Source organism: Schistocerca americana, chromosome 2, assembly GCF_021461395.2.
Source record: "Schistocerca americana isolate TAMUIC-IGC-003095 chromosome 2, iqSchAmer2.1, whole genome shotgun sequence".
In the NCBI taxonomy this organism is placed as follows: Eukaryota; Metazoa; Arthropoda; class Insecta; order Orthoptera; family Acrididae; genus Schistocerca; species Schistocerca americana.
The window spans coordinates 961,656,555-961,684,527 of record NC_060120.1 but is presented as its reverse complement, the minus strand read 5'-3'; the positions used below and the strand labels follow the sequence as shown (position 1 = coordinate 961,684,527).

The following is a 27,973-nucleotide window of genomic DNA, read 5'->3' as shown; positions in this document are numbered from 1 at the left end:
CCCTCCAAATGCCCTCTTGGGGCCAACACAGTTCTGAAAGAATTTCTGATAACTATAGAACATTGATGAAAAAGGCGTTTTTTGTTGTGGCGGAATCTTCTCATGAAATTTCAATCACGAACTTTCTCCTCCAAATGCAAAAATATTTTCTTGACACCAACTTACATAGGGAGAAATGATCATCAAAATGAAATAAGGTAAATAAGAGCTCACAAGGAAAGACATAGGTGTTCGTTTTTCCCGCACATTGTTCGATATTGGAATAATAGAGAATTATTGTGCACGTGGTTCAATGAACCATCTGCCAGGTACTTAAGTATGATTTGCACAGTATCAATGTAGATGTAGAAAGAGGAATAGCAGTTCCACTGACATGTGTGTGTGTCAAGAGTAATCTTACAATCTGACAGAGAGAGGCCAGCACAGTTATGACAGAATTTCTGATAACTATAGAACACTGATGAATGGTCATCACTGAAGCACATTTCTTATAGAAAAACACAAATTGCAGAAGGGGAAAAAATAAGGTGCTGTAGTTATGGCATGTGACAGTAATATCCATTACAGTTTCACTGAATGATAACATTATACGTGTCAAGGTTAGGTGTGAAAAAGGACCAGTCATGCCCCAGGATCAGTGCCTGTAACCGATGGGAATGGAACCACATAAATAAGCATTGGTTCAAAGTCTGACTGCATCGACGGAGGCTGGGGGTGGGGGCTGGATGTGGCCCCTCCACTGTCACCAGAGTAGCCTTGTCCTGATTCTAATTCTCCTCCTCCTCGTCCTCCACAGCCTTTGGCGATTGGGATTCAGTGAGGGCCCATCCGTGGTGAGTGTGGGGATGGATGAAGAGCAGGCAGCCTAGACAACACAGGCCACAGTTCCTTTGGCCATCGGCTGGTGTCAGTCCTCGGATCCAGGGAGAGGTTGGTACCAAGAGGGAGCGGTCACTGGTACACACTGGAGGAGGAAGCTGCTTCTGCGGCTTGGTACGGGAAATGGTTCCCCAAGATGGAGCCATGGGAACATGAGAGTGGGGTGTGAGAGATGTGGTTTGGAAAAGAAATTCAGGTAATGGGGATGATGGACCCTGTGAGTTTCAAATAATACTAGTTCAGAAATGTAAACTTTTTTTCTGCATCTGGTTTATAAATGGGTGGATTTACCTAATTTTGGGGTGCTGAATACACTGGTAAAATCAGGTTTTCTCTATGATGTCACATTTCCTAGATAAACAGCAGACTAAAAAATGGTAATAGCGAAAACTGACACAATTAAGTCAAACAAAAATACACATTCAGAATGTTTGAAATCAATACTATTTTGTATGTACATACGGGCGTGATGTCAATAAAAGGTCCAAATTAGTTCAGAAGATATTTTCACCTTTAATCGTCTTTGGTTTTTGAAAAATGTGGCGACAGAGCTCTTCTTTTGTTTGCAGTTTCATCACTCTCCCTAACAAGACCCCAGAAGTAGTCACCCATCATCAAAGGTTTCCAATAACCATGGTAACAGTGTTCCACGGTAAGAATGTCTTGGTGAAAGCATACACCATGCTCATCACTTACGGCTCCCAAATTTTCCAGGAAGAAATCAAGGTGAGAATGCGAAAAGTGTATTTTAAGCGACATTCTACACCCCATGTTCTTATAGTTGTCCAACAGATCATTCACAATGGTTACATAGTTTTTGTATTTTCTATTTCCCAAAAAGCCATTCACAATTGCTCTAAAAGAAGACCAAGCAGCTAATTGGATATCTGTGAGTTTGGTATCAAAGGTTGGATTTTTCAGCAATTTTCTTATTAGTGGTCCAACAAATATACCTTCTTTCAGCTTTGCCTCACTTAACTTGGAAAACTTTTCTTTTAAGTGATTGAAGACCTCACCTTCTTTATCCAGAGCTTTTACGAAGTTTTTGATAAGGCCCAACTTGATATGAACGGGAGTCAAAATGATTTTACCAGGCTCAACCAATGGGGTATTGTTCACATTTACGTTTCCAGGAACATATGACTTCCTTGTAGGCGATTCTTTGACTGTACGGTGGTTCTTGGTGTCATGGGTGCCCAAAGGCACAAAAAGCAGCAGTATTTCGTGAATCCTGTCTGTAAACCTGTAAGGAGTGCAACAACTTTTAAATCACGGCAAAGCTGCCTTTTGTGATCCTTATATTTGATTGTCTGTAGCAGCAAAGACATGATTTCATAAGTTTCTTCCATGTCTACTGCGTAAGCCAAAGGTACCGATGGAAATTCATTGCCATTATGCAGTAGTACTGCTTTCAAGCTGGTTTTACTGGAGTCAACAAATAGTCATCACTCCTGAGGATTATGTTGTGCACCTAGCTGCATCATCAGACCATTGACATCTCTACATACACACACAGAATTCTGCATATCGAAATACTGAGCGAAGGAAGCACCTCTTGATCTGAAACAGGAAACTTTTGTCCCTGGAGCTAGAAGGTTCCATTGTTGCAGTCTCGACCCCAAGAGTTCAGCTTGCCATTTCAAAAGTTTTAGATCGCAAACCAAATTGTTCAATTCCTTTTGATTAAAGAGCTGAGGAGAAGTGTCATGATACTGAGGGCAGTACTCTTCTATATGTTCAATACTTTCTGATTCACTTGACATGGTGTCTGGTTCTGTGGCTTTCAAGTTACAGACAGGAACAGGCAACCCCTCATCATGGGGCACAGGCAAATGCACTGAAGATATATTTGGATACTTTATTTTATGTGTAGTTTTGCCTGACTGTCCTGAAATATTTTTAAGACAGACGTAACAGTCTGAATAATGGTCTTTAGGCTCACACCACACCATCGGAACAGCAAATGGCATGGCCCGGCGTTTTCCTTTCAATCACTTGGTTAAGGTTGTAGTACAGGTTACACAGGCAATATGAGGTGCAAAATTTTTATATTCATCACCAACAGGACAATCAAAATACAATTTATACGCCTTATTAACCAAATCAGTGGTTGTTTTTCTTTGGGCTTTTGGACTGAATTTCCCACACACACAACAAAAGTTGTCAGGGTGGTTTAGACAGCAATGAGATTTACTAGTTGCCATTTTTCTTGGCGTAAGTTTTAAACACAAAAAGTTTGCACTATCTTTCACAGGAAACACTCTCTGAGGATTTCTTTCACACCACTGGATTACCACACCAACCATTTACAGACGATTTGTAGATCTTCTAGCTCTCCTCTGCAAACCAAAAACAAACATTAAACATCAAAACAGAAGTTCAATATGAAAAAATAAAAAAAACCTTTAAACACTCAAACATGGTATGTGCTAGAACATTTTGAAAGATATATTCGGATTCTACATACCAGAATACATACTAGTTGATGGATCACATACCAGATGCAAAATGGCTGTTGACTAGTGTAATTGGTCATCATTTGAGCACGATGTAACTGTTCACATTTTCCTCATGCCTCAGTATATGACAGGCAGTTCAATCAATTTATATTTGTATTTTCTTTTCTTTCTTGAAGACTGGACAAAATGATGAATGTCGATGATGACTATCTGTGTAACTGACACACACAAAGGTGGTTATTCACAAGAGCTACCTTAGTGGAGAGATGATCCACAGTGTCCACATTTTGGGTCCAACATGCAGCATATGATGGAAGTGTACGCATTGGAAGCACCTCACGGGTGATGAGACTTAAGTGTTCACATCATGCTTGTATATCATGTCCAACAGGACATTTCCTTCAGACACCAAGATAAAGGTGCCTGTATCTGGTCCATTATCCTTGGAACTTTTTGGATGTGTCGAGCAACATGTATGCCACTCGAGATTAGCCCATAGCTCATCATCTGTCTGGGGCATAAGGCTTCTGAAAGATGATTCCATGGACCACACACAAAATTTTGTGTTGGGCAATGGTCACTGGTATGTCACCTAGATGGCTACATGCCTGAACATCTGTAGATTGTGCAGCAGAGGCGGCTTTAATCAATAGTGATCCATGGTATATTTTTCCCAAAGACTCAGCTTCTCCACCTTTATCTTCAATATGTTCCACAAAAAATAACAACTTTGTCACAGTCAAGGTACTCCAGCAGCTTGAGTACATACTTAGTATTGGATAAATTGCTATGCTCCCAGGTATCTGCCTTATCCCTCTTTCTATAGGGTAGCCAGGGTAGGGAAAGCAGTGGTGTCATAAGAGCCTGCAATGAAATGTCTAGACCTATATGACGAGTGGCCAGGATCAGATGATCAATGTTTTAGTGTAATTTGATACATTTCCGTACAAAACATCTGGTGGGGAACTAGTGCTCAGGCATCAGAAGTGTGATCCCTGTGTTGTCGGGGGCTCATCTGAAAGGGTACAACCCCCCCAATGATAAGTTTTTTAAAGTATTTTTGATAGAATTTGATGACAATATCCCCATAAAGAAATACGAAATACCTGAAAAAGGCTTCAAAATTAAGGCTCCAAATAAACAAAATCCATGATATACTGAACAGCTGAGAAATTTAAAAAATCACGAGTTATATTGTTGTACAACATATTTAACAGTCTGAAGACTGACAATGCCAGATTAGCCTATGTTGATGCAGGAATGAGTATAAAAAAGCCATCACTGAAGGGGGGGAAAAAACCAAAAAGCACACACACAAAATTGCAGCAGTATTAAGAATTCCACCAATAGTTGCACAGCCGCATGGAAACTAATAAACAAAGTTATAAAAGATGCAAGAAACAAAAATATTAATATCTGTCCCCAAAAATTCAAATATTTTTTATTAAATCAGTCGAAGACATGGGAAATGCTGTTATCAACTCAATAACAATTTATTAGTTTCACTTTCAAAATAATTTATATTCCCAGCTTTCTCTAAAGTATTGATTGACTGATTAACTGAGAGGGTTTATGGGACCAAATGGCGAGCTCAGCAGTCCCACAATTCCAAAGTGAGTTACAGAAGAAAGATTGTCTGCTAAAAGTGGACAGATCAACCCAGGGGAATCAAATTATAAAATAATGATCACTGATCACACACAGTAAAGGCATAAAAGGTGAGTCCAAATCTAAAAACTGGAAAAAAAGGGGGCGGTCATGGGGTCACAGACCAAGAGGACTGTAAAAGAAGTCCCAACCTCAACCAACCTGCCCCTGCTCCAAGACTAAAGTAGAACCTTATATCTGGAAATAAAAACCACTTTCACGAAGGATACTGAGGACCAGTTCAAGCATCCGTGGATTGTCTAATTTTAAATTTAAGGTATCGGGAAGACCATACTTAACAAAAAGGGCCGAAAGGAGGGGGACATTCCACCAATATGTGAGATATCGTCAGTCTGGCTCCACAATCACATTGTGGGGGTGGGTCATTACGTAAGAGGAAACAATGGGTGAGCCGAGTGTGACCATTGTGTAAACAGCATAAAACAGTGGACTCCTTCTGAGAGGAGTGGAAGGAAGAACACCAAACTGCAGCAGACTCCTTGATTGTGTGGAGTTTATTACTATGAGCAGTAGCGCTCCAGATGGCATTCCAATTTAGGGCAAAGAGAGATTTGACATTTGATGTAGATCCACATGCCTGCAACTGAACTGGAATCATGAAAGGAAATGGGGGGGGGGGGGGGGGTGGTAAGTATCTGCTTCTCAAACCAAATAGTCAGCCAATTCATTCCCTGGCATGCCTACATGCTTTGGGACCCAGAGAAAGATGACTGACTGAACAGGAGGCATGTGCTAGGGCAGAGAGATCGTGGATAGCAGACACCAAAGGGTGACAAGAGTAGCATCAGTCAATAGCCTACAGGCTGCTCATGGAGTCTGAACAAATTAAAACACTGTGGAGAGAGGCCTGAGAAACAAAAAGGAGGGCCCTGGTTAGAAGCTCTGCTGTGAACACACTACATGATCCTGGCAATAAATGGAGTTTGAAGCCAGTAGGAAATGTGAAAGCATATCCCACCTTATCGACTGTCTTAGAACCATCAGTGTAAAAGATGGTGGCACCCTGGAACTCTGCAAGGATGGCTCATACAAGACACCAGTAAACCATAGGACTGACAGAGATCTTAGGACCCTGGAACAGATCGGTCCTAATCTGTGGTCTAGGCACCATCCAAGGGGCGCGGGGGTGGGGTTATGGGAGGAAACACACGGGGTGCAGATCAGTGAGTGAAGATGGAGATCCTGACAGAGGGAAGTGAGACACATATCAATCAGAAATCCCACCCACGGGCGGGTGCTAGGAGGGAGACACCCCTCATTGGCACAGAGCACAGGGTACACAGGATGGTCAGAGAATTGGTGAATGGTGATTGCGTAAGAAACAAGGAGTTGGATCCGTCTGATGTGTATCAGGGGAATCCCTGCTTCTGTGAGGAGACTATCAACAGGGCTAGTGCAAAAGGCACAAACAGCCAGATGCACCCCACAATGATGGACAGGGTGGAGGAGTTTCAAAGTGGAAGGAGCTGCTGAACCATAAACCTGACTACCATAATCTAGTCTGTACAAGACCAGGGCACGGTAAATATGGAGAAGAGTGAAACAGTCTGCACCCCAAGATGTGTGGGCCAGGAGGCAGAGAGCATTAAGCTTCCACATGCATGTAGTCTTTAGGTGTCTTAGGCCTGGCAGATGGCACCTTGGAGCTGGCGTTCAGCAGATGCTACCGAGTAAGAGCAGCACCAGATGCAAAAATCTTCAACGTACAATGCCAGGGTAACCAGAGGCCCAACAGAGGTCACAAGCCCATTTATGGCAATGAGGAAAAGTGTGACACTTAGCACAGAAACCTGTGGGATACCATTCTCCTGAATCTGAGGGGTGCTGAGTGAAGTGCCAACTCTAACCCGATAGAGCCAGTGGGATAAAAACTTGCACATAAAAATCAGAAGGGGACCCCAGAAGCACCAATCATGGAGGATAACTAAAACGTGATGGTGCCAAGCCATGTCACACACCTTATGTTGGTCAAAGAAGACCACAACAAGGTGCTGGCGATGAGTAAAAGCCTGTTTGATGGCTCATTCCATGAGTAAATTGTCAGTTGGAGATCGCCCTGTCCGGAAGCCACACTGATACAGGGAAAAAGGCCCCGAGATTCGAGTACCCAACATAATCTGAAGCTGATCATCCTTTCAAGCAGTTTACAAATTACATTCGTCAGGCTAACTGGGTGGTAGCTGTCTAGAGACATTGGGTTTTTCCTGGGCTTAAGGTCAGGGATAATTACACTGTCTGGCCATTATGATGGAAAAGCACCTTTGAGCCAAATATGGTTGTAGATTTGAAGACCTGTTGCCTCAGGGGAATGTCCAAGTGTTGGATCATATGGTTGTGGATGAAATCCAGGCCTGAAGTGTCGAAATCATAGTGTGGTTCCAATGTTTGCTATGGTTGTGCATCATATTAATTCTCCTGCCGCCAATCGCATCAAGCAACGTGCTGGTTTAGCTCTTGTTCGTGAAAGGATCCACTATATTGCCATCAATTAGATTTTGTTTCTAAGGAATTATTTCAGCTTCATTTAATGATGGCGTCTAATGTTTCTGAATTTTCTTGGGATTGGATGGACTGTGCCTCTTGGTCACAGTCTGACTGGGAGTTTCAATCTGTAACTGCTCGTCATTCGGTGAAGTTTGAACGTTTCCTTGGCTCAGTGTCTAATTCTAATTCTAATTCTCAACGTTCTGTAATCAATCTCTTGATCACACGGAGAAAACGTTTGACAACGCAGCTTTGTCTGTGCTGGGGAAAGGTTTGAACTTCGCACCGACGCCTAAGAGTTTGCTGGTCATTGATCTTATTATTAGTTTTTATCGAACAGGCTGTTTATAAACTACCTTCTGAGGCTGTGGAAGAGGTTAGGGGGGAAGCTTGTTGTGTGTTGACTGGGGCCCGTCCATCCAAGTGTAACATTACAGCAGCTGAGGCGGCTACTTTACGTTCACTTAGAATGGATCCTGATATTGTTATTTTACCTGCGGACAAGGGAAACGCCGCCGTTTTGTTGAACAAGCATGATTACATTCAAAAGATGCAGTGTCTACTTTCTGATTCGGTGTATCGCAAAATCGGTGCTGACCCTACTAAGAGTGTTGAAAGAAAGACAAATAACCTCCTGAAGAAAAGTTCTTTGTCACAGGAGACTATCAAGAGTCTTAATTCTTACTGTGCTGTACCACCTAGATTATATGGCCTCCCTAAGGTCCATACAGAGACTGTCCCGTTGAGGCCTATTGTTTCTAATATTGGTGCTCCGACATATCGTGTAGCTAAACATCTTGCTAGTTTGTTGAGCCCACTAGTAGGTAGGTGTGAACACCACATTAAGAACTCTGCAGATTTCTTACATCGATTGCAGGGATTGCGTTTGAATGATTCTGATATTTAAGTCAGTTTTGATGTGGTTTCTCTTCTCACTCGCGTTCCTCTCTCTGATTCGTTGCAGCTAATTGAGGTTAAGTTTGGTGTTGAGTTAACAAATTTGTTTCGACATGTGCTGACTTCCACTTACTTTTTATTCAATGGTCAGTACTACGAACAGACTGATGGAGTTTCAATGGGAAGCCCGTTGTCACCTACTGTGGCCAATTTGTTTATGGAGGACTTTGAGGAACATGCATTGAAGTCAGCGACCCTGAAACCTGCGTGTTTTTTCAGATATGTAGACGATCCTTTTGTTGTTTGGCCTCATGGTAGTGAGAATTTAAACCGGTTTTTGGAACATCTGAATTCAATCCACCCGAATATTCAGTTCACTATGGAGATGGAAAAGAATGGATGCCTTCCCTTCCTTGATGTGTTGGTCAAAAGGAAGACTGATGGTACATTGGTACATTCTGTTTATAGGAAGCCTACCCACACTGACTCGTATCTGTGAGTTGACAGTTGTCACCATCCAGCTCAGCGTGAAGGAGTACTTCGCACCTTGGCTCACAGGGACCACTTTATCTCAGATCCTGAAAGTTTGGCAGCTGAGCTATAACATCTCGAAGTCACCTTTCGTCAGAATGGTTATAGTGAGAGGCAGATCAAAAGTGTGTTGCGCCATCAGCCTTCTGTGCAATGGGTGAGTGACGATAGCAACGAAGTGGCACCTAAGTCTACGGCCTTTTTGCCTTACGCAGGAAGCATTTCCAACAGGATTGGCCATATTTTGCGGAAATATGATATGAAATGTGTTTTTCGACCACCTTCTAAGATTAAGGCCCTGTTGGCGTCCGTAAAAGATGATCTTGGTTTGCGTAAGGCTGGGGTCTATCGTATTCCTTGCAGTTGTGGCATGTCATATATTGGTCATACAATCAGGACTGTGAAAGACCGGTGTATTGAACATAAGTGTCACACACGCTTACAAGAGCTGAGCAAATCTGCTATTGCAGAACATTGCCTTGACACCGGTCATCCTACAGAATACAACAACACGGAGATTCTGGCTTGCACGTCCAGATATTGGGATAGTGTTATTAAGGAAGCTGTTGAAATCAGACTATCAAGCAAGCTTATTAACAGAGATGGTGGATTTTGTTTAAATGCTGCTTGGAATCCGGCTCTGTCTCTCATCAAAAAACAGAGGGACAGAATTACTGCTATGTCACTTGTTGATTAATAGTAACTATCGATATTTCTGACGTTGGTTATCTTTGTTTGTGTTGACACATGTTCTGTGTTTGGTGTCTTCCTTGTTTCTCCTCTGTGAACCGAGGTATTAAATTTGCTTGCACATTTCTTCTTCCTTGGATTTGTGCCTTGAGAATGGCAGAGTCTGCTCCTGTAGAAATATCGGCGGTGTTCGACGGCGTCACCCGGCAGCAAACCCGTAAGTTATTTGTACAGCTGTAATTTTTCCCGAGGGCATGCAGCTTTACTGTATGGTTAAATGATGATGGCATCTTCTCAGGTAAAATATTCTGGACATAAAATACACACCCAGTTGGATCTCCGGGCAGAGGACGTCGTTATCAGGAGAAAGAAAAGTGGCATTCTACAGATCGGAGCATGGAATGTCAGATCCCTTAAACCAACAGGTATGTTAGAAAATTTAAAAAGGGAAATGGATAGGTTAAAGTTAGATTTAGTGAAAATCAGTGACGTTCAGTGGCAGGAGGAACAAGACTTCTGGTCAGGTGAATACAGGTTTATAAATACAAAATTAAATAAGGGTAATGCTGGAGTAGCTTTAATAATGGAAAAAAAATAAATAAATAAATAATTGGAGTGCAAGGAAGCTACTATGAACAGCATAGTGAACACATTATTGTAGCCAAGATAGACATGAAGCCCACACCACCCACTGTAGCACAAGTTTATATGCCAACTAGCTCCGCAGATGAAGAGATTGATGAAATGTATGATGAGATAAAAGAAATTATTCAGATAGTGAAGGGAGGCGAAAATTTAATAGTCATGGGGAACTGGAATTTGACAGTAGGAAAAGGGAGAGAAGGGGATAAGGAATGAAAGAGGAAATCACCTGGTAGAATTTTGCACAGAGCGTAACTTAATCATATCTAACACTTGGTTCAAGAATCATGAAAGAAGGTTTTATACGTGGAAGAGGCCTGGAGACTCTGGAAGGTTTCAGATAGATTATATAATGATAAGACAGAGATTTAGGAAACAGGTTTTTAAACTATAAGACATTTCCAGGGACAGGTGTGGACTCTGGTTATGAACTGTAGATTAAAACTGAAGAAACTGCAAAAAGGTGGGAATTTTAGGAGATGGGACCTGGATAAACTCAAAGAACCAGAGCTTGTAGAGAGTTACAGAAAGAGCTTTAGGGAATGATTGACAAGAATGGGGGAAAGAAGAAGAATGGGTACCTTTGAGAGATGAAATAGTGAAGGCAGCAGAGGATCAAGTAGGTAAAAAGACGAGTGATAATAGAAATCCTTGGGTAACAGAAGAAATACTGAATTTAATTGATGAAAGGAGAAAATATAAAAATGCAGTAAATGAAGCAGGTCAAAAGGAATACAAACATCTCAAAAATGAGATGGACATGATGTGCAAAATGGCTAAGCAGGGATGGCTAGAGAACAAATGTAAGGATGTAGAGGCATATATCACTAGGGGCAAGATAGATACTGCCTACACGAAAATTATAGAGACCTTTGGAGAGAAGAGAAACACTTGTATGAATATCGAGAGCTCAGATGGAAAACCGGTTCTAAGCAAAGAAGGCAAAGCAGAAAGGTGGAAGGAGTATATAGAGGCTCTATATAAGGGCGATGTACTTGAGGAGAGTATTAGGGAAATGGAAGAGGACGTAGATGAAGATGAAAAGGGAGATACGATACTGCGTGAAGAATTTGACAAGGCACTGAAAGACCTAAGTCTAAACAAGGCCCCAGCAGTAGCCAACATTCCATTAGAACTAATGATAGCCGTGGGAGAGTCAGCCCTGACAAAACTCTACCATCTGGTGAGCAAGATGTACGAGACATGCGAAATACCCTCAGACTTCAAGAAGAATATAATAATTCCAATTCCAAAGAAAGCAGGTGTTGACAGATGTGGAAATTACCGAACTATCAGTTTAATAAGTCACGGCTGCAAAATACTAACACAAATTCTTTACAGATGAATGGAATAACTAGTAGAAGCCGACCTCGGGGGAGATCAGCTGGGCTGGAACACATGAGGCAATACTGACCCTACGACTAATCTTAGAACATAGATTAAGGTGAAGTAAACCTACATTTCTGGCATTTGGAGACTTAGAGAAAGCTTTTTACAATGTTGACTGGAATACTCTCTTCCAAATTTTGAAGGTGGCAGGAGTCAAATACAGGGACCGAAAGGCTATTTACAATTTGTTCAGAAACCATATGGCAGGTATAAGAGTCAAGAGGCATGAAAGGGAAGCAGTGATTGGGAAGGGAGTGAGACAGGGTTGTAGCCTATCCCCGATTTTATTCAATCTGTATATTGAGCAAGCAGTAAAGGAAACAAAATAAAAATTCGGAGTAAGAATTAAAACCCATGGAGAAGAGACAAAACTTTGACGTTTGCCAATGACATTGTAATTCTGTCAGAGGCAGCGAAGGACCTGGACGAGCAGTGGAACAGAATGGACAGTGTCTTGAAAGGAGGACATAAGATGAACATTAACAAAAGCAAAACGAAGATAATGGAATGTGGTCGAATTAAATCCGATGATGCTGAGGGAATTAGATTAGGAAATGAGACACTAAAAGTAGTAGACGAGTTTTGCTATTTGGGGAGCAAAATAACTGGTGATGTTGGAAGTAGAGAGGATATGAAATGTAGACTGGCAATGGCAAGGAAAGTGTTTCCGAAGAAGAGAAATGTGCTAACATCAAATATAGACTTAAGTGTCAGGAAGTCGTTTCTGAAAGTATTTGTATGGAGTGCAGCCATGTATGGAAGTGAAACATGGACAATAAACGGTTTAGACAAGAAGAGAACATAAGCTTTCGAAATGTGGTGCTAGAGAAGAGTGCTGGAGATTAGATGGGTAGATAATGTAACTAATGAGAAGATAATGAACAGAATTGGGGAGAAGAGGAATTTGTGGTACAACTTGATGGAATTTGTGGCACAACTTAACTAGAGGAAGGGATCAGTTGGTAGGACATGTTCTGAGGCATCAAGGGATCACCAGTTTAGTATTGGAGGGCAGCGTGGAGGGTAAAAATGGTAGAGGGAAACCAAGAGATGAATACACTAGGCAGATTCAGAAGGATGCAGGTTGCAGTAGGTACATGGAGAGGATAGAGTAGCATGGAGAGCTGCACCAAACCAGTCTCTGGACTTGAGACCACAACACAAACAACACACAGCACATGAAGCAACAGATGCATTTATACTCCATACCATCACTTAACAGCTTGAAATCACTTAACAGCTATGAACTCATGGGGCAAAAATTATCTAATAAGCTTCCACAAGCTCTACAAAATTTACCAGAATGAGCATTCAACAAACACTACACAACTAGTTAGTAGCCCACTTATTTTATGACATAAAGGAATTTAGCAACTCACCCATTTAGGATCAGACAGACGTAACTACATTTTTGCCACTTTTGAGTTGTTGGTACCATAAGGTACAAGAAATCAAGACCTACATTACAATCAAACAAGCATAACTCTATCTTATGTGGTTTCCATTTTAGTTGTTAACGTATATACATTTTACAAAAAATAGTAAGAATCAAACAGACGGAAGAGCTGATCCGTCTTTAGACCACTGGACGCAGTGTTAATTTGTGAAACGGAACAGCTCTTACGTTTCTCTGATCCTAACAGAACTGTTAGAAGTTGCTTTTCCTGCTACTTCTCTTTAGAAGCATTGTCATTGCCGCTGTGTGACAACAATGAAATGCTACTCCCTGGAAAGAAAGATAAATATTGTTTCAGTTGTGAATGGGTTTACAAGAAAGTAGGAGCGCTATGGAATTCAGAGGAAGACGGATGGTTCAAATGTGCCTCAAGAAGGAACAGAATTTAATGGAATCTTATTAGAAACTGTTTCTTAGTGTATATATTTCGGTAGTAAGTACTATTATAATAATTATAATAATAATAGTAATTATTATTATTATTATTATTATTGTTATTACAGTTGTTGTTATTATTATTATTATTATTATTATTATTGCTACTACTGCTGTTGTCATTATTATTATTATTATTATTATTATTATTGATAATATTCATAACTGAGGAAAAATGTGATGTGGAGATGGTCAGGACATTCATTGGTTCAGATACAGATGATGATCCTTCTTATGAACTGGACAACACTACAGATTCTGGTGAGTAGCCAAATAATTACTAGACACTATAGCAATACCAGTTAATTTCCTTTTCCCATCCTCTGAATACCAGTCATGTTATTGTTGCAGACAGCAGTACTGAACATGGAACATCTCTTGTAAAGAATGTCACAAAAACTGATGAGGATGCAACTAATGCACAAGTAAATCATCACCATCTGGAAGGGGAAACTGTAGATGACAATACTGGTACTGAGAATAGTAACAAAACAAAAAAATGAAAAAGGGTAGCGGTTAAAGAGGAATGGAAAAGAAATCAAAGAAAAATCAATCAACAGCATGGTAGAGTGTATATTTCTACGAAGAATTCCAAAGTTCTGCAAGAAATGTGAAGCCAAAAGATTGCTCTAAATGTCCACGACAGTGCACCAGTAAGTTTACTAAGCAAGACAGACAAAATATCCATAGAGCCTATTGGGGTCTTGCGTCAGTTGAGCTACAAAGGCAGTACCTAAATAAGTTAGTGGAACAAGAAGAGAAATGAAGTGTGAGGAAAAATTGGACAACTCACGAAGGAAGAGGACCAAGAAATTCTATCTAATAAAGGGATCTGATAAGATTCAAGTGTGTATGCAGTTTTTTCTCAAGACATTTGATATTTCTGAAACCTTTGTAAGAAATACTATTAAAAAAAAGAGATGAACATCATGTAATTGAGAAAGAGTAAAGAGGATGTCATGAGCCAGGTATAAAGAGATCCGAAGAAAGTAAAGAGGTTATAAGGAAACACAGCGTTTTCCTACCCTTCCTTCTCATTACAAGAGGAAAGAGTGTACAGCAGATTATTTACCTGCTGATGAGTATTAAGATAATGTATGAGTTGCATCGGGAACAACACTATGAGGAAGGACAAATAGTCAAGAAATTATGGCTGTATAGGGAGATATTCACAAAGGAATTTAATCTGAAATTCCACCGGCGATGAAAAGATATGTGTGATAAATGTTTAAAGTTTTCACACCTTTCGACTGAGAAAAAGGAAGGCAAAGATTTTAAAAGGGATCAGGAAGAGCATCTGAAAAGGAAAGAAATGGCACAGGAATTTAAGAACATTAAGAAAGAAAGTGCCAGAAAAGACGAATCTTTGCTAGCTGAATTTGACTTACAAGTTGTGCTTTGCTGCCCTAAAGTGAATGCAAAGGCAGTATTCTATAAAAGAATGCTCTCCGTGTGCAAACTCAAACTCACAGTTTTTAATGTAGGAGACAACAAAATCGACTGCTAAATGTGGGACGAGACACCAGCAAAAAGGGGGTCCACAGAGGTGGCTTCATATTTGCGGTATTTTTGAAAAATCATGCATAAGGATAACCGATAAACTTGTTTTCTGATGCATGTGGGGGCCAGAACAGGAATGCCAACAAGAGCACTATGTTTTTGCATGCAGTAAATACAATGGACATTCCAACTATCGACCAATGCTTTTTTGAGCCAGGACACACACAAATGGAAGTAGACTCAGTGCATGCGAGCATCAAAAGATAAAGTAAACATGTAGATGTTTTCAATCCCATTGGCTGGTATACAATTGTAAAAATGACTTCCAACAAGTACAGAGTAACAGAAATGGACAACACTCAAATTTTAGATTTCAACCAGCTTCAGAAGAAAATAGTCAGAGTGGGAAAACTGCTGAGAATGGAGAAACTGTAAAATGGCTTAAGAATCTTTGGATGCAATATAGGAAAGATCAGTCTGACACGTTTTTCAAGCATTCCAACGATGATCTTGACTTTCAAGTTTTGCACACCAAGAATAGACCCGTCTACGAAATTCTTCGAATTCAGGACCTGAAGACAATACTCTGTGCCTAGCATATGAGAGTCCTCTCTGCACAAGTAAAGAAAAGAAAAAAGATCTTTTACATTTATGTAACAAGGGTATTACACCTCCCAGGTACCACACATTATATCAAGGACTCAATGCTGCTAATGATTCAGAAAATCAGGAAAACATGGAAGAATCACAGGAATAGACTTCATGTTTTTTTCTGGTTTTGTCTCCTTTATTATTGTTGCTAGTTCATCACCTTAGCTATTTCATGTAAACCACTAATTTTGGTTCATTTAAATGTCTGTGTTGTATTATTTTTGAAACAGCATTCCATGAACAGAAAAACAGGTCTGAGGGAACACTGTGTTTTGTTAAAATGATTTTTCTTATGTTTGTTATGTGAAGATTAGAAAACAAGAATATCATTTCTGTTACCTGTAAATTGTTGTTGTTGTTGTGGTCTTCAGTCCTGAGACTGGTTTGATGCACCTCTCCATGCTACTCTATCCTGTCCAAGCTTCTTCATCTCCCAGTACCTACTGCAACCTGCATCTTTCTGAATCTGCTTAGTGTATTCATCTCTTGGTCTCCCTCTACGATTTTTACCCTCCACACTGCCCTCCAATGCTAAATTTGTGATCCCTTGATGCCTCAGAACATGTCCTACCAACTGATTCTGCCTTCTAGTCAAGTTGTGCCACGAACTCCTCTTCTCCACAATACAGTTCAATACTTCTTCATTAGTTATGTGATCTATCCATCTAATCTTCATCATTCTTCTGTAGCACTACATTTCGAAAGCTTCTATTCTCTTCTTGTCCAAGCTATTTATTGTTCATGTTTCACTTCCATACATGGCTACACTCCACACAAATACTTTCAGAAATGACTTCCTGACACTTAAATCTATACTCGATGGTAACAAATTTATCTTCTTCACAACGCTTTCCTTGCCATTGCCAGTCTACATTTTATATCTTCTGTACTTCGAACATCATCAGTTTTTTTTCTCCCCAAATAGCAAAACTCATCTACTACTTTTAGTGTCTCATTTCCTAATTTAATTCCCTCAGCACCGCCGGACTAACTTCGACTACATTCCATTATCCTCGTTTTGCTTTTGTTGATGTTCATCTTATATCCTTCTTTCAACTCACTGTCCATTCCATTCAACTGCTCTTCCAAGTCCTTTGCTCTCTCTGACAGAATTACAATGTCATCAGCAAACCTCAAAGTTCTTATTTCTTCTCCATGGATTTTAATACCTACCCCGAATTTTTCTTTTGTTTCCTTTACTGCTTGTTCAATATACAGATTGAATAAAATCGGGGAAAGGCTACAACCCTGTCTCACTCCCTTCCCAACCACGGCTTCCGTTTCATGCCCCCGACTTTTATAACTGCCATCTGGTTTCTATACAAATTGTAAATAGCCTTTCTCTCCCTGTATTTTACCCCTGCCACCTTCAGAATTTGAAAGAGTATTCACGTCAACATTGTCAAAAGCTTTCTGTAAGTCTACAAATACTAGAAACATAGGTTTGACTTTCCTTAATCTATTTTCTAAGATAAGTCGTAGGGTCATTATTGCCACACGTGTTCCAACATTTCTACGGAATCTAAATTATTCATTGTAATTCAATGATATGGCAGACAAATAATACAAAGTGAAAATAATAATGGCTTTTATGTATTCTCCATCATAAACTGTTGATAAACATCCTGGAAAACAGTTCTCTTGCTTATAGTTCTCACTGAAAGCACTGACACACATTCCCATAACTCGTTCCGCGTGAACTGTATTTATAAATACATTAATAACACAACTGCAGTAATCTTTAATATCATATTATCGCTTAAAGCTGCATATTATTTGTTTGGCATTTATATGTCATACAGCACCAGCCATTTATAAGTTAAGTATCGGACAAATGTAACTGCATGCATAATTTCATTAAATAATTCATTAGTGTCAATCGAGTGACTAAAATATGTGTCAATCGAGTGACTAAAATATGTAACACCTAGTAGAAAACAACCGTCAATAATGTCAATCGAGTGACTAAAATATGTAACACCTAGTAGAAAACAACCGTCAATAAAGTATACTTCTTATTTACCATCGAAAGGTTTGTGAAAAGCTATTAGAAAATACTCAGTTTTTCAGACAAAACTTTTAAATCGAATTATCTCAAAACACTGTTTTTGTAGTTATGTTTCTTTGATCCTAAATGGATGAACTATAACATGAAACTGTAATGTTAATAACTAGCTTGTTGCTTCTTTCAATTATCAACTGTATTATGTTATGTGTGTGACGTCTATCACCCCTAATGTCTTTGGGTCATGCTCAGTACATTATAGTGACAGTCAGAGGTGGTCAAGACAACCTGCCTTGCTCACACAGTTTTAATGAAGCTCGCAAAATGGAACAATGGCCCTATACCGCTTGAACCTGAGACTTGGATATTTTTGTGACCAGCTAGGGTGTGACGAGCTGGGAATTGAGAATCTTATGGTTCCCCTAAATGTGTCGCTACCTGAGTGGCTGACTGTGTAGAGTGCATAACTTTTCTTTTTTACTTACCTATGTGCCTCTCCATACAATTTAGCTGTAGGAGACCCCAAAACATTAGTGTAAGACCAGATAAACTCCCCCCCACACAAAGAGATGAAAGAATTAAAAATTCAGTGATCAACTGCCAAATCTTTCACAACACAGGCCCAGAATGTGAAGCAATTCCAAAAAACAATTGAAGTCATGCAGTACTAGATACAGAAATTTACCTAAAACTTGAATTTGACAGCTGTGAGATTTTTATGGTAAGCCTAAGTCTATCTCAAAAAAACAGGCTAATTGTAAATTGAGGTGATGTATTTGTTGCAATAGGAAAAAAAACTCAGATCCACGAAGATGCAAAACTGAAGCAGCATGTGACGATAATTAGCTAAGACTCATTATCAAGCATGGATATAAATTTATACATAATTGGGTCCTACTGACCACTGGACTCACCCCAGATGTAATCAAAAACTTTTGAGAAACTTGCAACTCATTAATTTATATGTCCCCAAATCATACTGACATCAATGGAGAACACTTAAATCATTCAACAAATTCCAGTTTTGTAACTGGTGGGTATGACAACATCCTCTGAAAACTACCTGGAATATATAGTTTGGAAGCTGGCTCATAATGGGATTATGTTAGATATTTGGCAACAAAAATATGTAATCTCTTTGATGATGTCCTTGTTGAAACTGCTACCACTGATCATAGCACAGTTGCAATAACAGCGATTACTGAAGTACAAAAGGCACTTACAACCAATGTAAAGATTTACGCGTTCAATAACCTACATAAAGAGGTAGTCTTATCACATTTCAAAGATAACTTGAAACATTTATCTTATGCCAGGACAATTTAAACGAATGCTGGCTTAAGTTTACAAGGGTAGTTGATGAAGGAGCGGACAGATATGTACCGATTAGTCTGTGACTAACGGAACTCCCCATGGTATACAGTCATGGTAAAGAAACTTCTAAGGAAACAATGACTACCCCTTAATAAATGTAAAACAAAACATACAGCTGTAGATAGGGGCAAACTGAATGAAATGCCAAGTCACTGTTAAGAGAGAAAAGATATTTCACAAAACACAAAGCAATTCTGGTCGTATGTAAAGACTGTCAATGGCACCAAAATTAACATACAGGCGCATATGGATGACACAGGAACCAAAACTGACTAAACTAGCGAAAAAACACAATAGTTCAACTTAGTTTTTGTTCCTGGCATAGTCCATATCAATTCAGGCAGGCTAGGAAAAGATCTCACCTTTATAGTTTCGGATATTATTGAATTCAGCATATGTTAAAATGAAGGTCTAAGTAAAGAATACTTTTTTTTTTGTTTTTTTCTGAAAAAATTTCTGCTCTGAAATACAGCCCTCCAAAGATGACACTGTGCATACCATTTTAAAGATGCGAATTTTGGAAAAAATTTTAAAAATCTTAATCTCTGGAACAGTTCTAAATTTTTTTTTTAACTTGAAAGGTAACTGCTTTGTGATTACAAAGAAATCCTCCATTTGGACTTATCTGTCAAAATTCTTTTACTATATGGTTCCAAACTTTTTTTTTTTTTTTTGTGCCACACAGTTCTACATACCCTGAAAAGAAGAGATTCCACTTTTAGGTTGAACAGATTTTATAAACAATTGAAATTTTTGCCAGATATAAAACCTATTTTATTACCACATTATCAAATAACAGGCTCATAAAAATTATTTAACATAATTTTAGTTTTGAAAGATGAGTACGAGACTCATTTTCCAAGCATTTTAAATGGTTTCAAAATGTATGTGAAAATCCAAAGACTTAAAGGTTTCAATTTATACAACTCCTGTCAATGAACTAAAATTGTGTTCCACTGCTTCAGTATCTTCTGCTGATATAGAGTGATGCCTTCCTGCTGATCCAATAGGAACTGGAGCACTTACAATCTTCATAACATCGTGAACAGGAAGTGAGGACATATTGCATTGTTGCTGCCCTTCAGCTGGAAATCTATATCCAGCAGCTGGTCCAAGTGGTAGCATAAAGTTCACTACAATTTTGTTTAACTCATAACGTGTCTATAATCTCTGCACTTCTCCAATCACAGTCATACACAAACACCAAAAACATCCCCCATCTCAGACCGTGAATCTGAATATTATCCTGCTGTTTCTGAGGTGTTGGCCAAACAAATGAAATTTCTTCTTTCTTGCTCTTTAAAGTGCGTGCAAAAGGAGTTCACCCATCACTTTGAGTCCAAAAATGTGTCTTCTGAATTCCTTTCACAGTAGTTCGTTTGAACTATTCTTTTTTTCTACTCACGGAATTCTTCGATTTCCTCTTTGGACAAAAGAATGAGGGAAGTGGATGTATAAGATTTCACGACTCTCGTAAAATCCTCAGCATTTTGAATCACAGCTGTATTTGGTCTGGAAAGATTATGTTTTGTAGCATGGTGCTTCAGCAGGCCCCCTACACCATCACAAGGCCCCTTCCCATGAGCAGTAGCACTGTATATCCAGTCAGTTGGCACAAGCAACTTACTCAATTCAAACAGCTGGTAACGATTTTTAAAATGACTAGGTGTACCAACAGAACTAATGATGATCTTCGCTGCCATTGTTGAAGTATTCTGTGCATTGCTAGCAAAGCATGTGTTGATGTGATGTTGTTGCAGTTTCTTCAGATGGTGGTGCGTTACTGATTTCACTGACAATTTACCAAGTTCACCAATGAAACTGTCAAAGGCAACAGTTTTCTTAATTAGTTTATTCCTGCAGAGTTATCTGCTACATCTTCCAGGCCAAGTGTCTGTAAAGACAGTCCTCCCTTTCCAAGGCAGTCACCACATTCTTGAAACGCTCATCTCACGCTTTACGCCACAAACTACTAATGACTTCACATGCCTGACCAAGGTGTCTTATGTCACGTGCTCCAGTAATTTCTTCAAAATTACCCCACAAAGTTCAGAATTCGTGCAATACACACTTAAACAGACATCTCTAGGTGGATGTGGAACTACCCACTTAGCTTGTAGTGCATAAAATTTTGATCTTTCAATATGTGAAGTTGTATAGTTGCTCTTATAAATTGCAAGAGTTTCTTTAATACTGCAAGTCATGTACCTCTTCACTTTTACAATTTTTTGACCTTCAACTGTTACAGTTATGGTGTCATTTTTTGTTGGCACTCTGGCGAGAACAGTCCCACTTATCTTCCAGATAAAATGACTGCTATTTGAACTAGAGCTACTTCTACAGGATGACCATAATAGCGATTTGGTCTTCCAAAGACTCCTTCTACAGTTCTCACATTTCTTGATTTGTCTACCATGTACTTTGATACTGATTGAATGTGGTTCAAAATTGTTTTCTTTGAAAATGTCTCTGGAATAATGGTTAAAACTAGCACCTTTTCACTGTAGGATGTAGAATGTTCAACAGCTGAAGTGATATTTGTGAAAAATTCCTTGCAAGAAGTGCATGAGTGCTTTGGTTCATTTTCTTCTGAAGATAGAATTTCTGCTTTGAAGAGTGTGGTCAGTTTTGCTGTAGTGTATTCATCCATAGCTTTAGTAATTTCTCTGCACTTTCTTGATGCATAGAGCTCTGGCAAATTCCTCACAAAAACACAGAACTCACTGGATGGTCTCCGATTTCTTTAAGGCCTCTTCAGTAAACAAATTAGCACTGAACAACTAAAATACAGAAACCTGCAAAGAACAACCACAACAAAGAAACTACAACAAAGTGTAAGAAATATCAGCACCCTTGAAAATGAAAAGAAATAACTGTAACGAAGAAAGCAATAAGAAATACTGCAACAAAGACAATAGAAATAAACACTGTAACAAAGAAATTAGTAAGAAAAAACTTCAGTGAAGACATTCATCAGCCTTGAAAGTTAAAGAAAAGGGATTTTTTAAAATAAAACCTGTCCAACTTAAAAGTGGAAGCTCTCTTTCACAGAGAATATAGTACTACATGCTACTAATCAACATAAAAAATCTAATTTTTCTGGATCATTGGTATTTTTGGAAAAAAATTTCTGTAAATTATAAAAGAAATAATTCAAAAGGTAACGGTAAAAGAACTTTGACAGATATGTCCAAATGGAGGATACCATTGTAATTATAAAGCAATTATCCTTCAAAGAAAAAAAAAACTCCAAACAAATATCTACAACTGTTACAGAGATACAGCATCATTTTAAATTTTTTTACAAAACTCTGATCTTCAAAATGGTGTTCGCAGTGTCATCTTTGGAGACCTGCATCTAGGTGCAAGATTCTTTTTTTTTTTTTTTTTTTTTTTTTTTTTTTTTGTAGAAAATAAAAAAAAGTCTTTCTTACTTGCTCCTAAATTTTAACATATGCTAAATTCAATAACATCTGAGACTATGAAGGTAACCCCTTTGCCAGAAGTGAGATGGATTACACCTCCTTTATAACAGAAGATGTAGTGCCCAAGTTAAATACCAAAACAAGTGCAAAAATAGGTAAATATGTAACATAGATTTTAGTGCCAGTAGTGTTGAGAAACAGTTTGAATTGCTAAAATTAAACAAGGCTCCAGGGAGCAAAGGAATCTTCATCAGATTCTACACATAAATTGAGGCAGCGTTATTCTTATTTTAATCATACTATATTGGAGATCACTCAGACAGAAAACTATGCCCAGAGGTTGGAAAAAGAAAACTGTGCCTACAAAAATGGTAGCAAAAGTGAATCATAAAGTAATGTGTTATAGGTTCTTGGAACATAATCTGAGCTCAAACATAATTAGGTATTTTGAACAGAATGACACTCTTCATGCCAGCCAACAAGAATTCTGAAAACCTGAATCATATGAAACCCAAATTCCTCACAGGACATTCTGAAAGCCATGTATCCAGGCAATAAGCGAGATTCAGTATTTCTTTAGTTCCAAAAAGCATTTCATTCAATACTACTCCAAAAGCTATTACTAGAAGTACAGTCATATAGGGCCAAGAGTACAATCATATTGGGTATCAAGCAAAATCTATGACGGGTTTAAGGATGACTTGGGTGGAGCACAAACCATGTGACCTTGCATGTGTAGACATCAACAGAACTATAAGTAATTTCTGGTGTGCCTAAAGTGTTTTAGGACCCTTCTAACTGTGTTGTATATTAATGACCTGGAATTTTCCATGACAAAGTGCTATCTAAGAAAAGCTGCATAAATATCCAAGTAGATCTTGAACAATTTCAAATGGGACAAAGACTGATAACTTGCTTTAAACATTGGGAAATGTAAAACTGTGTGTTTCATAAAACATAGAAAATTTGAATCCAACGATTACAATGCCGAGGAATCACAACTGGCATTAATTTCTGATCTTAATACCTGATTGTAAGAACTTGCAGGGATATGAAATTCAATGATCTCATTAGCTCAGTCATAGATAAAGCAGATGGCAGGATTCACTTCATTGAGAGGATTCTAGGAAAATGCACTTTACTAAGAAGACTGCAATACACTAATGCATCTGGTCTTACAATATTGCTCAGGAGTGTGGGACTCTCATCAGATACACCTAACAAGGGATATGGAATGTATTCAAAGGGCAGTACAAGTGGTCACTGTTTTCTCTAGCTTATGAGAGAGGATCACTGAAATGCTGAAACTTGATATTCCACAAAAGCCTGCATATAAAGTTTCAAGAACATGTATTAAGTGAACAACTTTAGAATATACTTCAGCTCCCTATGCATTGCTTATATAGGGACTGTGAAGACAAGATTAGACTAATTACATCCACACAGTGGCATTTAAGCAGAGATTCCTCCCATGCTACTTATGTGAAAGGAGGAAAACATAAGTACACTCTGTCATGCACTTCACAGTAATTTGCTGAGTAAGTAAGTAGATGTAGACTCTTACGGATGGTGACACACTCATGACCAGCAGAGATTCCTCCCATGCTACTTATGTGAAAGGAGGAAAACGTAAGTACACTCTGTCATGCACTTCGCAGCAATTTGCTGAGTATGTAAGTAGATGTAGACTCTTTTACGGATGGTGACACACTCATGACCATACAAAAGCCACATTACTTTTACCTTCATTTTACAGATGGTGTTACACAGTGATTACCTGTGGTCAAACTAGTAACAAGTTAGAGCTTTTCAATAAAAAAATACACTAAGTCATCTGGAGTGTGCAGAAAATCCTTTGCACAGTTTACATAAAGGCTAGTGACACTGTTAGCAAACTTTCATAGCTAATAGTCAGATTTTACTTCCATGGCAGAATCACATAGCTATATTTAACAGAGTGCCAAAGCAGACAAGTTTACTACAGAGCAAACATCACATGTATTTTTTTAGGGAGTATGGCTGGATGAACTGTAAAGGTGGGGAAAATACGCACAACAGTTAAACAAAAAATACGTCAGTATCGTCATGGCCGAGGACGCTTAAAAATTAATGCAGTACTGACACAGTGTTGTGTATCTACTCCGCACTTGCACACAGCATGTTATGGTATGGCATAGTGATTTGAGGGAATACCAGTCTGCCTACTTCAAAAGACAGCTATTACAAAAATTGTAGGATCATACTTAGGGAATCAAGTAAGTATTTCTTCAAGGAATTTAAAATGAGGAAGTCTAACACCTAAATACACTTGTGAAAGTATATGTTTTCGGAAGATACATCAGGAGTGCTCAGTGTTAAACAGTCAAGTCTATAGCTATGAAGCAAGAAATAGGCGCGATTTTCATAGGCCTAGTGCAATACATAGGCCTGAAAGAGTCATGTATTGAAAAAGTACCCTTTATCAAACAATAATCCTATTTAGTGCATTACCAACGATATGGTGATCGGAATTCGACACATTCAAAACAAAGAACTCGAGAAAAACGTAAATAATCAGCAGCTTTTATAGCACTGTGAATACGTGAATCATCAGCATTAAAAGTGCGGCAGCTTATTTTCTTTGTTAAGCTAATTGAAGAACTCATTTTTTAAAATTATAATTGTATTTGGCCACCCTCGAAAAACTTCTTTTACTTTGCTAATTTGTGATCTCAACTGTGGTGCGTCTCGCTCAATGTTGTTTATAGGCCTACGAATATTTTATCAGGTAACATAAAATATAGTTGAAATTGCTTCGTTTACTATTTTATCAAGTAACGGTGACACATAATTTTAAAATTGCTTCATATACTATTTTATCAAGTAACAGTAACATAAAATTATAAAGTTGCTTCACGCAATATCAGCTACAACAGATCCTACATCAATATATACGATACAACGCTGCTAATAAATCGAATTGAACTGGTCTGAAACGACTCAAGTCAAAATCCAGAAACTATCTAAGGTATTATTATTTTATTTACAAGCACCAAGGTCAAAATTTTACAATTTACGAAATACTCTCCTGAAAGTAAAACAATAATGGCCCATCAAAACATTATTTAAAATTCCTGTCGCTTTCACAGTAATATAATCAATTAAGAACTTCAAACAATGCAGATGTAGATTACTACTCACGTTGTGCAGCAGAGTACGCCGCATGTAATAACGATAACAATCCAAACGAAAGAATTAATTTGTGTGTTAATGATGCCATATTGTAATATCACTTCCAACTCTCCCCGATATTGTAACCTTAGACCTTACTATTATGTGTACACTACACAACTTTTGCAGACGACAACAACATAAACAATGATCTTCCACGGTAGGCAACATTGAAAAGCCAAAGTTTACAGCGATTTGATTTGAGGGAAAAATAATTTTATTTATTTATTTACCTTTGTATTTGGCTTTCGACGCTGTAGCACAAAAAGGAATCTAAATTTTCAGTATAAAATGCGTATTGTACGTGGCTTAAATATCAAAAATGGATTTAAGTTAAGGTAATATAACAAAAAATCTGCGAGGTTTAAAAATATTTGCAAAACATTGAAACTATTTATGTCAGCTATCTGTCAGGAAACGTTTTATTCTTATTAGCTGTAATCGTCTAATCAATGCGTTTGAGATACAGTAGACCTGCTGCACAGTGCACACCGCGCACAGCAGAGCAGAGGCACGGCAGTGCAGAGCCTCCACAGTTCAGCGCATAAACAGGCGTCTAAAGCTAGCGAAATGAGGGATGCTCAACTACCGGACCTACCGATAGATGGCTCTAGCGACACCCCCGGGATAACAAGGCCGCCCAGCAGTGTTAGTGACGTCACACTAAGCGGCCCATAGCCGACGCAGCAGTCCACGGACACCTCCGTACAGACGCGCCTGATGCTAACCATCTTCTGCCCGTCATACAGAAAGGAGCGAACTATAATTCCAACCAAAGACCAAATTACATATATTCTTGTAAACAGCTTAAAGGTTCATAACGAAATACCGATTACATATACGGGCAGGAATAGGTTGTAGAACTCCTCTGAAAAGTGTTTATCTTCAGTACCAGAATGAACATCAAATTGTCAGGTTTTCTAAATAGAAAAGGACTTTGTTAGTAACAGACAGCAATAATGAGACTTGCAGTTGGTGATTTTTACGTGGAAAAGGAAATAAGCTGTAGAGAGATTGAAAATGGTATGTAAAGAGAGCCTCAGCCGTTTGCTCACATTCTTACATGTAATGCACTTGGTTGTTTTTGATTTCCTTACCTTTCATAACATTTTTAATATTGTTTCAAGAAGTGTATCTTCAATAGCAGAGTGAACTTCAAATTGTCAGGCTTTTCTTAAAGGAAAGAGCAGTCCCTTAGTATCACAGTGCAAGACAGAATCTTGTGTTCAGTGATGTCTATGTTAAAAGGAGAATATTTGATATCTATCTTTTGTTTCCATTCTTTATTACTGGGGATACACTTTAAAAATTCTTGAAGAGAGCTGTCACCATGAACATATGAGTAAATTCACAATAGTCATGTGTTTTATGTGATAAAGCGAACTCTTGTTACCTTATTGTAAACGAAAGTTGTGAGGGTTTTGCTATGTATGACAGTGTTTAAGATAATTTACTTTCAGTGTAATAGCTTGAAAATGTTAAGTCCTGCTGTCAGTTGGCATTTGTCACCACCTGTATGCGAGTTTTAAAGCTAAATAGTGTTCTGACAATTATAAAATAGTGGCAAAGTTCCGTAATCGAATAAACTTATTCCTGCTCGTATATGTAATCGGTATTTCGTTATGAACCTTTATGCTGTTTACGAGAATATATATAATTTGGTCTTTGGTTGGAATTATAGTTCGCTGCTTTCTGTATGACGGGCAGAAGATGGTTAGCATCAGGCGCGTCTGTACGGAGGTGTCCGTGGACTGCTGCGTCGGCTATGGGCCGCTTAGTGTGACGTCACTAACACTGTTGGACGGCCTTGTTATCCCGGGGGTGTCGGCTCTAGCGCGTGCCGGCAAGAGATTGTGTGTCCGGCGTCCGCCAATCTGAATTTGGCAAAGAACGAAGTGTGAAAACACGGATGAAAATGTTTTTCGTTCTGCTCCCTCATAAGTATTTTAGACTGGATGTTCTAGATATCTACACATCAACATAATGAAGTGTTTCTAATCTAGCGAGAAAAAACAGTGACAGTTCTGCTATGAAATTCCTAAATTCGAGTGTGTTTTGAAAGTTTGACAACTTGACCTATAAATTGTTTACTATTTTATGAGTGCTTTACTTATTTGCCCGTTCTAAAATACTATTTAAGATTCAATGGAGGTCAACAAATTACCTTACTTGCCGAGGCTTTTAACTACTGGTATAATTCGGAAAATCAAGTGTGGACAACAGTGAAGACGTCTCTTGAAAAAAAGTTGACATAGTTTGCTTAGGGGTATCTTTACTG

At 38.7% G+C, this 27,973-nt stretch overlaps 1 protein-coding gene across 1 annotated transcript in view; it reads right to left on the bottom strand.

The window, feature by feature from the left end:
• LOC124596220 (ER membrane protein complex subunit 5) overlaps positions 1-25,850 on the bottom strand; it is a 59,704-nt gene extending 33,854 nt beyond the window's left edge. The window contains exon 1 of the mRNA XM_047135275.1: positions 25,666-25,850. Coding sequence (XP_046991231.1) covers positions 25,666-25,744 — 79 coding nt within the window. The 5' untranslated portion in view covers positions 25,745-25,850. The remainder of the gene's footprint in view (positions 1-25,665) is intronic.
• Between the last annotated feature and the right edge of the window lie 2,123 nt (positions 25,851-27,973).